This window comes from Salvelinus fontinalis, chromosome 1 (assembly GCF_029448725.1).
Source record: "Salvelinus fontinalis isolate EN_2023a chromosome 1, ASM2944872v1, whole genome shotgun sequence".
Classification (NCBI taxonomy): Eukaryota; Metazoa; Chordata; class Actinopteri; order Salmoniformes; family Salmonidae; genus Salvelinus; species Salvelinus fontinalis.
This window is the reverse complement of record NC_074665.1, coordinates 98,904,920-98,917,419: the sequence shown is the minus strand read 5'-3', so window position 1 is coordinate 98,917,419 and position 12,500 is coordinate 98,904,920. Positions and strand designations below refer to the sequence as shown.

The 12,500-nt window shown below is 44.1% G+C and overlaps 1 protein-coding gene across 5 annotated transcripts in view; it reads left to right on the top strand.

The window, feature by feature from the left end:
• The window catches only part of LOC129865130 (exportin-1), a 72,602-nt gene that overhangs the window by 16,293 nt on the left and 43,809 nt on the right, over positions 1–12,500 (top strand). For all 5 annotated transcript variants that reach the window (XM_055937646.1, XM_055937636.1, XM_055937627.1 and 2 more), the window contains exon 4: positions 3,821–3,893. In XM_055937646.1, the coding sequence (XP_055793621.1) occupies positions 3,821–3,893 (73 nt within the window). The remainder of the gene's footprint in view (positions 1–3,820; positions 3,894–12,500) is intronic.

The window sequence follows — 12,500 nt, the reverse complement described above, 5'->3', positions numbered from 1 at the left end:
TACCTTTTGAAACAGTGATCCCTACTGTCTTCCATCTTACCTTTTGAAACAGTGATCCCTGCTGTCTTCCATCTTACCTTTTGAAACAGTGATCCCTGCTGTCTTCCATCTTTTGAAACAGTGATCCCTGCTGTCTTCCATCTTTTGAAACAGTGATCCCTGCTGTCTTCCATCTTACCTTTTGAAACAGTGATCCCTACTGTCTTCCACCTTTTGAAACAGTGATCCCTGCTGTCTTCCATCTTTTGAAACAGTGATCCCTGCTGTCTTCCACCTTTTGAAACAGTGATCCCTACTGTCTTCCATCTTACCTTTTGAAACAGTGATCCCTGCTGTCTTCCACCTTTTGAAACAGGGATCCCTACTGTCTTCCATCTTACCTTTTGAAACAGTGATCCCTGCTGTCTTCATCTTACCTTTTGAAACAGTGATCCCTGCTGTCTTCCACCTTTTGAAACAGTGATCCCTGCTGTCTTCCACCTTTTGAAACAGGGATCCCTACTGTCTTCCATCTTACCTTTTGAAACAGTGATCCCTGCTGTCTTCCACCTTTTGAAACAGGGATCCCTGCTGTCTTCCACCTTTTGAAACAGTGATCCCTGCTGTCTTCCATCTTACCTTTTGAAACAGTGATCCCTACTGTCTTCCACCTTTTGAAACAGTGATCCCTACTGTCTTCCACCTTTTGAAACAGTGATCCCTACTGTCTTCCACCTTTTGAAACAGTGATCCCTACTGTCTTCCACCTTTTGAAACAGTGATCCCTGCAGTCTTCCACCTTTTGAAACAGTGATCCCTGCTGTCTTCCATCTTACCTTTTGAAACAGTGATCCCTGCTGTCTTCCACGTTTTGAAACAGTGATCCCTGCTGTCTTCATCTTACCTTTTGAAACAGTGATCCCTACTGTCTTCCACCTTTTGAAACAGTGATCCCTACTGTCTTCCACCTTTTGAAACAGTGATCCCTGCTGTCTTCCATCTTACCTTTTGAAACAGTGATCCCTACTGTCTTCCACCTTTTGAAACAGTGATCCCTGCTGTCTTCCATCTTACCTTTTGAAACAGTGATCCTTGCTGTCTTCCATCTTACCTTTTGAAACAGTGATCCCTGCTGTCTTCCACCTTTTGAAACAGTGATCCCTACTGTCTTCCACCTTTTCAAACAGGGATCCCTGCTGTCTTCCATCTTACCTTTTGAAACAGTGATCCCTGCTGTCTTCCACCTTTTGAAACAGTGATCCCTACTGTCTTCCACCTTTTGAAACAGTGATCCCTACTGTCTTCCATCTTACCTTTTGAAACAGTGATCCCTGCTGTCTTCCACCTTTTGAAACAGTGATCCCTACTGTCTTCCACCTTTTGAAACAGTGATCCCTACTGTCTTCCACCTTTTGAAACAGTGATCCCTGCTGTCTTCCATCTTACCTTTTGAAACAGTGATCCCTGCTGTCTTCCACCTTTTGAAACAGTGATCCCTACTGTCTTCCATCTTACCTTTTGAAACAGTGATCCCTGCTGTCTTCCACCTTTTGAAACAGTGATCCCTACTGTCTTCCACCTTTTGAAACAGTGATCCCTACTGTCTTCCACCTTTTGAAACAGTGATCCCTACTGTCTTCCATCTTACCTTTTGAAACAGTGATCCCTACTGTCTTCCATCTTACCTTTTGAAACAGTGATCCCTACTGTCTTCCACCTTTTGAAACAGTGATCCCTGCTGTCTTCCACCTTTTGAAACAGTGATCCCTACTGTCTTCCACCTTTTGAAACAGTGATCCCTACTGTCTTCCACCTTTTGAAACAGTGATCCCTACTGTCTTCCATCTTACCTTTTGAAACAGTGATCCCTACTGTCTTCCACCTTACCTTTTGAAACAGTGATCCCTACTGTCTTCCATCTTACCTTTTGAAACAGTGATCCCTGCTGTCTTCCATCTTACCTTTTGAAACAGTGATCCCTGCTGTCTTCCATCTTACCTTTTGAAACAGTGATCCCTACTGTCTTCCTCCTTTTGAAACAGTGATCCCTGCTGTCTTCCACCTTTTGAAACAGTGATCCCTACTGTCTTCCTCCTTTTGAAACAGTGATCCCTACTGTCTTCCACCTTTTGAAACAGTGATCCCTACTGTCTTCCACCTTTTGAAACAGGGATCCCTGCTGTCTTCCATCTTACCTTTTGAAACAGTGATCCCTACTGTCTTCCTCCTTTTGAAACAGTGATCCCTACTGTCTTCCACCTTTTGAAACAGTGATCCCTACTGTCTTCCACCTTTTGAAACAGTGATCCCTACTGTCTTCCACCTTTTGAAACAGTGATCCCTGCTGTCTTCCACCTTTTGAAACAGTGATCCCTGCTGTCTTCCATCTTACCTTTTGAAACAGTGATCCCTGCTGTCTTCCACCTTTTGAAACAGTGATCCCTACTGTCTTCCATCTTACCTTTTGAAACAGTGATCCCTGCTGTCTTCCACCTTTTGAAACAGTGATCCCTGCTGTCTTCCACCTTTTGAAACAGTGATCCCTATTGTCTTCCACCTTTTGAAACAGTGATCCCTACTATCTTCCACCTTTTGAAACAGTGATCCCTGCTGTCTTCCACCTTTTGAAACAGTGATCCCTACTGTCTTCCACCTTTTGAAACAGTGATCCCTGCTGTCTTCCACCTTACCTTTTGAAACAGGGATCCCTGCTGTCTTCCATCTTACCTTTTGAAACAGTGACCCCTACTGTCTTCCACCTTTTGAAACAGTGATCCCTACTGTCTTCCACCTTTTGAAACAGGGATCCCTGCTGTCTTCCATCTTACCTTTTGAAACAGTGACCCCTACTGTCTTCCACCTTTTGAAACCGTGATCCCTGCAGTTGAAATACTGTTGATCCAAATAACAATAGACCAAATAATAAAATACACTACCTTGTAACATTTAAGTCGTTTTTAAATGTTTATTTTTGTTTGACTTTATAAAAGCATATCATTCATTTGATAGATATAGGACAAATGAAAACCTGTGGCTGGTCTTGCTGTTTCTTATGAGACACACCAGTTTAAGATGAAAATTGGTCCGTGTCTAGAATGGTACCCTATTCCCTATATAGTGCACTCCTTTTAACCAGAGCTGGTAGTGCACTATATAAGGGATATGATGGCATTTGGGATGCACCCTCAACCTGATTATTGTGGTTCTTGTGAGGGAAGAGGTTTGTTAGGTGCAGTAAGACGCCAGTCATACCCTGGTGGTTCCTAAACAGACCAACGTTCACATTTCTGCTAACGACCTTTTAAACCAATTGCTTAGACAAAGTTTTTATACCAAACCTGCAATGTCTCTCCGGCTTCTTGGTTGGACGTAACTAAAGACAATGGGACAGTGGTAATAATAATGATATCTTTATTTTATATAGTATTTTTTTTTTATTACAAGTAGAATCTGTCACTTTAAAAAACAAAAACAAATAAACAGTAGTATTGAAGAAAACAAATGTTGTGAGGTGAATTATTGTTCTTTCCCTCGGTCTTTCACCTTCTGGTGTGGTCCTGAGAGAAACAGCAGGACTTCTACATGCCTTCAGCCCTACGGTGGCTCGTACAGACCAAAACTAAAATACCACTTTTATTGAAATGTTGACATACTAAAAATCTGCATGAAATGTAATTCAATCTGATTGAAAAGGTTGAAAAAATATATATATATAATTTCTAGGCTCAATTCATTATTTTTATTGTTTCTGTTGCTCTGAAATATACACCAAATGTTTTTAATGTTCAGCGTTGCTATGACCACTGTCACCGACCGCTGTTTCTCTCCTTGTGCGTTACAGTACTATGCTCTGCAGATTCTGGAAACCGTTATCAAAACAAGATGGAAGATTCTACCCAGAAACCAGTGTGAAGGTAAGCCTCGCTGTCCCTGCACAAATCACATCTCTTTTAGACAGACCTTTTTATATCAGCAGTGGTCACTCAGGGCTTTACAGTTACCCAGCAATGCAGAATTAATTAATTTAACGTTTATTTAACTAGGCAAGTCAGTTAAGAACAAATTCTTATTTACAATGACGTTCTACACCGCACAAACCCGGACGACGCTGGGCAAGTTGTACGTCGCCCTATTGGACTCCCAATCACGGCCAGTTTTGATACAGCCTGGATTCAAACCAGGGTGTCTGTTGTGACACCTCTAGCACTGAGATGCAGTGCCTTAGACCGCTGTGCCACTCGGGAGCCCAGTGGCACAGTGTCTAGAGAAAACTCCCTAGAAGGAAGAAACCTAGAGAGGAACCAGGCTCTGAGGGGTGTCCAGTCCTCTCCTGGCTGTACTGGGTAAAGAGGAACCAGGCTCTGAGGGGTGACCAGTCCTCTCCTGGCTTTACTGGGTAGAGAGGAACCAGCCTCTGAGGGGTGGCCAGTCCTCTCCTGGCTGTACTGGGTAGAGAGGAACCAGGCTCTGAGGGGTGACCAGTCCTCTCCTGGCTGTACTGGGTAGAGAGGAACCAGGCTCTGAGGGGTGACCTGTCCTCTCCTGGCTTTACTGGGTAGAGAGGAACCAGGCTCTGAGGGGTGGCCAGTCCTCTCCTGGCTGTACCTGGTAGAGAGGAACCAGGCTCTGAGGGGAGGCCAGTCCTTTCCTGGCTGTACTGGGTAGAGAGGAACCAGGCTCTGAGGGGAGGCCAGTCCTTTCCTGGCTGTACTGGGTAAAGAGGAACCAGGCTCTGAGGGGAGACCAGTCCTCTCCTGGCTGTACTGGGTAGAGAGGAACCAGGCTCTGAGGGGTGGCCAGTCCTCTCCTGGCTGTACTGGTAGAGAGGAACCAGGCTCTGAGGGGTGGCCAGTCCTCTCCTGACTGTACTGGGTAGAGAGGAACCAGGCTCTGAGGGGTGGCCAGTCCTCTCCTGGCTGTACCAGGTGGGCATTAAGGCCAGATTGTTGTAAATCAATCACCTTTCGCCCCTCTCAGCCTCGCTCGCCAACCAATCCATTCCCTCACCTCGTGTCTGAGGACAGGGTGGAACAGGACATCAGACTATAGAATGCGTGTTGACACGACTGTAGGTGAGTTTGAACACTGTATCCGTGCTTTAGTTTCATTGTCTGTCTCTTAAGACACGTGTTCTTGCTCATTAAGAGTTGGAGAAGAAACCATGGAGAGAATCAGCTGTCCTTTGGAATATTGCTCCTGACAACTCGAGACGTCTTAATTGTGGAGGCAGCGACACCCTCCCTCTCTCTCTCTCTCCCCCTTAACCCGGCCGACGTGCGGTTGCCAAGTCGGGCCGTGTTCCCCTCTAAGCACGCCGGGTTCATTTTCTGCTCGGCTGAGTCCTGTTCACTTCTGCAGAAAGACTGTGTTCTGTCTCTTGGCAGTTCTTTACACAAGGGGAAAGCTAGGGGGCTGCTGTTAGTTGAGGGATTGCAAAGGGACATTAGCGAAGCCAGCGACCACTGGTGTGAGTCTATCCGCCCCAGCATGTTGTTACCGTGAAATGCTGACTTACAAGCCCTTAACTAACAACGCAGCTCAAGAAGAGTTAAGAAAATATTTACCAAATACACTAAAGTACAAAATAATAAAAGTAACACAAAAAGATAACAATAACAAGGCTATATACAGGGGGTACCGATACAGAGTCAATGTGGAGGCTATATACAGGGGGTACCGGTACAGAGTCAATGTGGAGGCTATATACAGGGGGTACCGATACAGAGTCAATGTGGAGGCTATATACAGGGGGTACCGGTACAGAGTCAATGTGGAGGCTATATACAGGGGGTACCGGTACAGAGTCAATGTGGAGGCTATATAAAGGGGGGTGCCGGTACAGAGTCAATGTGGAGACTATATACAGGGGGTACCGGTACAGAGTCAATGTGGAGGCTATATACAGGGGGTACCGGTACAGAGTCAATGTGGAGGCTATATACAGGGGGTACCGGTACAGAGTCAATGTGGAGGCTATATACAGGGGGTACCGGTACAGAGTCAATGTGGAGGCTATATACAGGGGGTACCGGTACAGAGTCAATGTGGAGGCTATATACAGGGGGTACCGATACAGAGTCAATGTGGAGGCTATATACAGGGGGTACCGGTACAGAGTCAATGTGGAGGCTATATACAGGGGGTACCGATACAGAGTCAATGTGGAGGCTATATACAGGGGGTACCGGTACAGAGTCAATGTGGAGGCTATATACAGGGGGTACCGGTACAGAGTCAATGTGGAGACTATATACAGGGGGGTGCCGGTACTGAGTCAATGTGGAGGCTATATACAGGGGGTACCGGTACTGAGTCAATGTGGAGACTATATAAAGGGGGGTGCCGGTACTGAGTCAATGTGGAGGCTATATACAGGGGGTACCAGTACAGAGTCAATGTGGAGGCTATATACAGGGGGTACCGGTATATTGAAACGTGTAATATGACGTGTAAAATGTTGAATGATAGTTGCACTGCTGATTATACTATTTTTATCATTAAATGAACACTTTGCTTGAGAATGTCAAAGTGGAACTACATTGTGGCTTTGTCGTCGTCATTCTTTGCAGTGGTAGATCTTGGTTTGCATTTGGACTTGGGATGTGATCTTAGGCTTGAAAAGGTTGGTGACCACTGCACTATAATTACCCTACTCGCTATAATTACCCTAGACACTATAATTACCCTAGACATTATAATTGTTTGATGCCCCACAAGGTGAGATCTTGCATGGCGCCCCAGACCGAGGGTGATTGACCGTCATCTTGAACTTCTTCCATTTTGTAATAATTGCACCAACAGTTGTTGCCTTCTCACCAAGCTGCTTGCCTATTGTCCTGTAGCCCATCCCAGCCTTGTGCAGGTCTACAATTTTATCCCTGATGTCCTTACACAGCTCTCTGGTCATGGCCATTGTGGAGAGGTTGGCGTCTGTTTGATTGAGTGTGTGGACAGGTGTCTTTTATACAGGTAACGAGTTCAAACAGGTGCAGTTAATACAGGTAATGAGTGGAGAACAGGAGGGCTTCTTAAAGAAAAACTAACAGGTCTGTGAGAGCCGGAATTCTTACTGGTTGGTAGGTGATCAAATACTTATGTCATGCAATAAAATGCAAATTAATTACTTAAAAATCATACAATGTGATTTTCTGGATCCGCCGAACCCAGAGTCGTCTGTCGGACTGCCAGATGGTGATGCGTTTCCAGAGAACGCGTTTCCACTGCTCCAGAGTCCAATAGCAGTGAGCTTTACACCACGCCAGCCGCCGCTTGGCATTGCGCATGGTGATCTTAGGCTTGTGTGCAGCTACTTGGCCATGGACACCCATTTCATGAAGCTCCCGACGAAGAATTTGTGCAGACGTTGCTTCCAGAGGCAGTTTGGAACTCTGTAGTGAGTGTTGCAACTGAGGACAGATGATTTTTTATACGCTTCAGCACTCGGCGGTCCCGTTCTGTGAGCTTGTGCGGCCTACCACCTTGCGGCTGAGCCGTTGTTGCTCCTAGACGTTTCCACTTCACAGTAACAGCACTTACAGTTGACTGGGGCAGCTCTAGCAGGGCAGAAATTTGACAAACTGACTTGTTGGAAAGGTGGCATCCTATGACGGTGCCACATTGAAAGTCACTAAGCTCTTCAGTAAGGCCATTCTGCTGCCAATGTTTGTCTATGGAGATTGCATGGCTGTGTGCTCTATTTCATACACCTGTCAGCAGCGGGTGTGGCTGAAATAGCCCAATCCACTAATTTGAAGGGGTGTCCTCATACTTTGGTATATATAGTGTATTTCCATGTTAACATGTTATGGGATGGATTTTCACCATTGTTTATTTATGGTAGGCCACTCTGGTAAGCCTACATTATGATCAAATAGCCACAGTAGCCTACTTAGCCACTGTTCCTACTGTAACTTAAAGCGGGTAAAGCCTCAGTGTTCACAGTAAATGCGCGCCAGAAGTTGCACAGAATTATCACAACGTTCAAGTGTGAGCTCAGCTGATTAGCACAGTGGCTACATTTAGTTGAGGGAACATTGGATAGAAGGGGAGGGGAAAAGGGGGCTTGTGTTTGGGCATTGATAAACACACCAGTCTGCATTAATGATAGGTAGTAAAATAAAGACGCTCTCTTCTCTGATCGAATCCTGTTGTCTCTGATCTGATCCTGTTGTTTCTGCTGGTCTCTGATCTGATCCCGTTGTTTCTGCTGGTCTCTGATCTGATCCCGTTGTTTCTGCTGGTCTCTGATCTGATCCTGTTGTTTCTGCTGGTCTCTGATCTGATCCTGTTGTCTCTGATCTGATCCTGTTGTCTCTGATCTGATCCTGTTGTCTCTGATCTGATCCTGTTGTCTCTGATCTGATCCTGTTGTCTCTGATCTGATCCTGTTGTCTCTGATCTGATCCTGTTGTTTCTGCTGGTCTCTGATCTGATCCTGTTGTCTCTGATCTGATCCTGTTGTCTCTGATCTGATCCTGTTGTCTCTGATCTGATCCTGTTGTCTCTGATCTGATCCTGTTGTCTCTGATCTGATCCTGTTGTCTCTGATCTGATCCTGTTGTTTCTGCTGGTCTCTGATCTGATCCTGTTGTCTCTGATCTGATCCTGTTGTCTCTGATCTGATCCTGTTGTCTCTGATCTGATCCTGTTGTCTCTGATCTGATCCTGTTGTTTCTGCTGGTCTCTGATCTGATCCTGTTGTCTCTGATCTGATCCTGTTGTCTCTGATCTGATCCTGTTGTCTCTGATCTGATCCTGTTGTCTCTGATCTGATCCTGTTGTTTCTGCTGGTCTCTTTTTTATTTATTTTTTTAACAGTATTTTTATTGGAATTTCACAATTTTCACCCATATTAAAGAGATGCAACAACAGAGACAAGGCAAAAAAAACAACAAAGAGAAACAGCACCTGCCTACACATACCTGCGCATACATATATATATACACATATACATACACATAACATACATACGCACACCATCTCCCTATCCCCATCATTGCGTCTCTCAATACACACATTTTAAACAAACAGAAATTAAACAAAAAAGCTCGGTTTAGACTAAGAAGTTAGGTTCCACACATGGAACATACAGTGTAATTCTGAGTACATAGATCACCACCATTCTAAGAGAATCCTTGCAGCATAATAGCTGATAGCTCAGGTTCTAGGTAATTTAGATAGGGTTCCCACACTTTGTAGAACTGATCTGTTTTAGAATGCAATGTACATGTCAGATATTCCAGAGGCACCCATTCAAAAAGTATCTTATGCCAATCTTTAATAGAAGGAACCTTATCATTAATCCACCGTAAAAGGATGTTTTTCCTTGCAGCAAAGGTAAGGATGTTGTAAAGCCTCCTCTTACACACAGAAGTAACATGCCTACTAGGGAGACCTAACAATAACGAAACTGGGTCCAATTCTAGATCAACCCCTAGGATCTTTTCAATTTCTTGCAGAACACCAGACCAGTATCGTTGTATTTTGGTACATGACCATAAACAATGTGTTAGGGTGCCTGTATCAGTTTTGCATTTAAGACACTGAGGAGAAGAGGAAGAGGGGCTAAAGGCATGTCTGCGATTTGGGGATATATGCAATCTGTGTATTATTCTTAATTGGATTGCTTTAGTACGATTACATATAGATATTGTTTTTGCATATCTCCAAATGTCCTCCCACATCTCTTCGTCAATAGTCACAGACAATTCTTTCTCCCACACTTGTTTCACCCTCTGTGTGTTGACAGCAGGAAAGGACCTCAAAGCATCATAAAACAGACTTACAGACATTTTCCTTTGTGGAAAAAAAAGCATTCTCTCAATGACAGACATATCAGGGTTACCAATTAAGGTGGTGCTCTTCACAATATAATGTCTTACTTGTAGGAAGCGGAAAAAGTCCTGCTTTGGGAGTCGATATTTCTCCACCATCTGCTCAAATGACAATATAATCTTATCAGCAAATAAGTCATTTAGTCTGCATATGCCCTTATTAAGCCAAAAGTTAAAGCCAGCATCCAGCAATCCTGGACCAAAATCTGGGTTGTTAAGAATTGGGGTAAGAGCAGAGGTTAGTTTGGACCTTCCCAGGAAGCGCTGAACTGACCTCCAAACCTTGAGTGTGTTAAGTGTAATATGATTATTGCAGTGATATTCTACAGACTTTAAACTTCTGAAAAATAAAAGATCCTGTAAGGGGTATTTTGAAAGAGAAGTCTCAATGTCTAACCAAATAGAGGAGTCATCGTTTGTGATCCAATCAGAAATATAACATAGGTGGGCACACCACTGATAGAACCTGATATTGGGCAGATCCAAGCCCCCCATAGAACTTGGCAGCTGCAATATTGCCATCTTAAGCCTTGGCTTGCGTTTACTCCATATGAAGGAACTTAGCCATCCGTTTACATCCTTTATTATCTTATTGGAGAGTAATACTGGGATCATTTGGATTGGGTAAAGTAGTCTAGGTAAAATGTTCATTTTCAAGAGGGATATTTTACCCAACCAAGAAATCGGGAGAGAGTTCCAGCGCTCCAGATCCTGTCTTATTGTATCAAACAAGGGAACAAAATTGGCTTTGTACATTTGCTGGAATTTAGGAGTTACAAATATACCCAGATACGTAAAGCCTGAGGGAGACCATTTAAAAGGGAAGGGGGGAGAAGTATTAGGTACAGAGTGAAGGCTACCAAGTGGCATAGCCTCTGATTTAGTTAAGTTAATCTTGTAGCCTGAGAATTCGCTGAATAATTGAATAATATTAATAAGAGATGTAGTTGAGGTCTCGGGATTAGAGATGAATATCAGGACATCATCAGCATACAAGCTTATTTTATGGTGAACATCACCAATGAGCAGCCCCTGTATAGCAGGCGTTACCCTGATGGCCTCGGCCAGCGGTTCCATAGCGAGTGCAAATAGGAGGGGGGACAAAGGGCAGCCCTGTCTGGTACCCCTGTATATAGAGAAGCTATTTGACCTTGGCCCATTAGTAAGGACAGCAGCCTGAGGATCATCATATAAAACTTTCACCCATTTTATAAAGTTGTCCCCTAGACCAAATTTATTTAGAGCAAAGAGTAGATAAGACCACTCCACACGATCAAATGCTTTCTCAGCATCTAGGGAGAGCACAAGACCATCCCTAGCACTTTGTCGGTAGGCTTGAATTACATTAAGAAGCCGCCTGACATTGTTGCACGACTTACGGCCCTTAATGAAGCCAGTTTGGTCTCCTTTCACAATTAGTGGCAGTGAGTCCTCTAATCTTGTGGCTAGAATTTTAGAAAGTAATTTTCTATCCACATTCAGAAGGGAAATTGGTCTGTACGAGGAACAAGACTCTGGACATTTTCCCTTTTTGAGAATAAGTGATATGTTGGCTTCCCTCAGCGTTTGAGGGAGCTGGTCATTTGAAAAATGAGTGGTTAAACATATCACGCAATGGCTCAAGGAACAGGCCATGAAACTCTTTATAGAATTCACTACCAAACCCGTCTGGTCCTGGGGCCTTACCGTTTTGCAGATTCTTAATTGCGAACATTATCTCTTCCTCGGTGATAGGGGCATTAAGGAGAGACCTCTGTTCTTCGGAGATAGTAGGGAGCTCAATCTTAGAAAATAAATTCTCCATTAATTTGGGTGCGTCATTTGGCAGTTCTGAGGCATAAAGATTTGCATAAAATTTCTTAAATTAGTCATTTATCAATTTATTTTCTAATAAATGATTGCCATCCGAATCAGTAATAGTAGCAATTGACTGTGAGTCAGCTCTCTTTTTAGCTAGGTACGCCAAGTACTTTCCTGGCTTATCGCCATGTTCATATAGTTTTTGCCTGACAAATCCCATTTTCTTTTCAGCGTCCTGTGTTAGGAGAGAGTCCAACGTTGATCTGAGAACTGATATTTCCTTTAATAGGGCAGGAGTGGGAGTTTTAATGTAGTCCTTCTCTTTAGTTCCTAATTCAACCTCTAACCTTTTTTGCTTTTCACGCTTTTTCCGCCTCTTAGTGGCTGTGTATGACATAATCAGACCCCTGGCGTACGCTTCTGCTGGTCTCTGATCTGATCTTGTTGTCTCTGATCTGATCCTGTTGTTTCTGCTGGTCTCTGATCTGATCCTGCTGTCTCTGATCTGATCCTGTTGTTTCTGCTGGTCTCTGATCTGATCCTGTTGTCTCTGATCGGATCCTGTTGTCTCTGATCTGATCCTGTTGTCTCTGATCTGATCCCGTTGTTTCTGCTGGTCTCTGATCTGATCCCGTTGTTTCTGCTGGTCTCTGATCTGATCCCGTTGTTTCTGCTGGTCTCTGATCTGATCTTGTTGTCTCTGATCTGATCCTGTTGTTTCTGCTGGTCTCTGATCTGATCCTGTTGTTTCTGCTGGTCTCTGATCTGATCCCGTTGTTTCTGCTGGTCTCTGATCTGATCCCGTTGTTTCTGCTGGTCTCTGATCTGATCTTGTTGTCTCTGATCTGATCCTGTTGTTTCTGCTGGTCTCTGATCTGATCCTGTTGT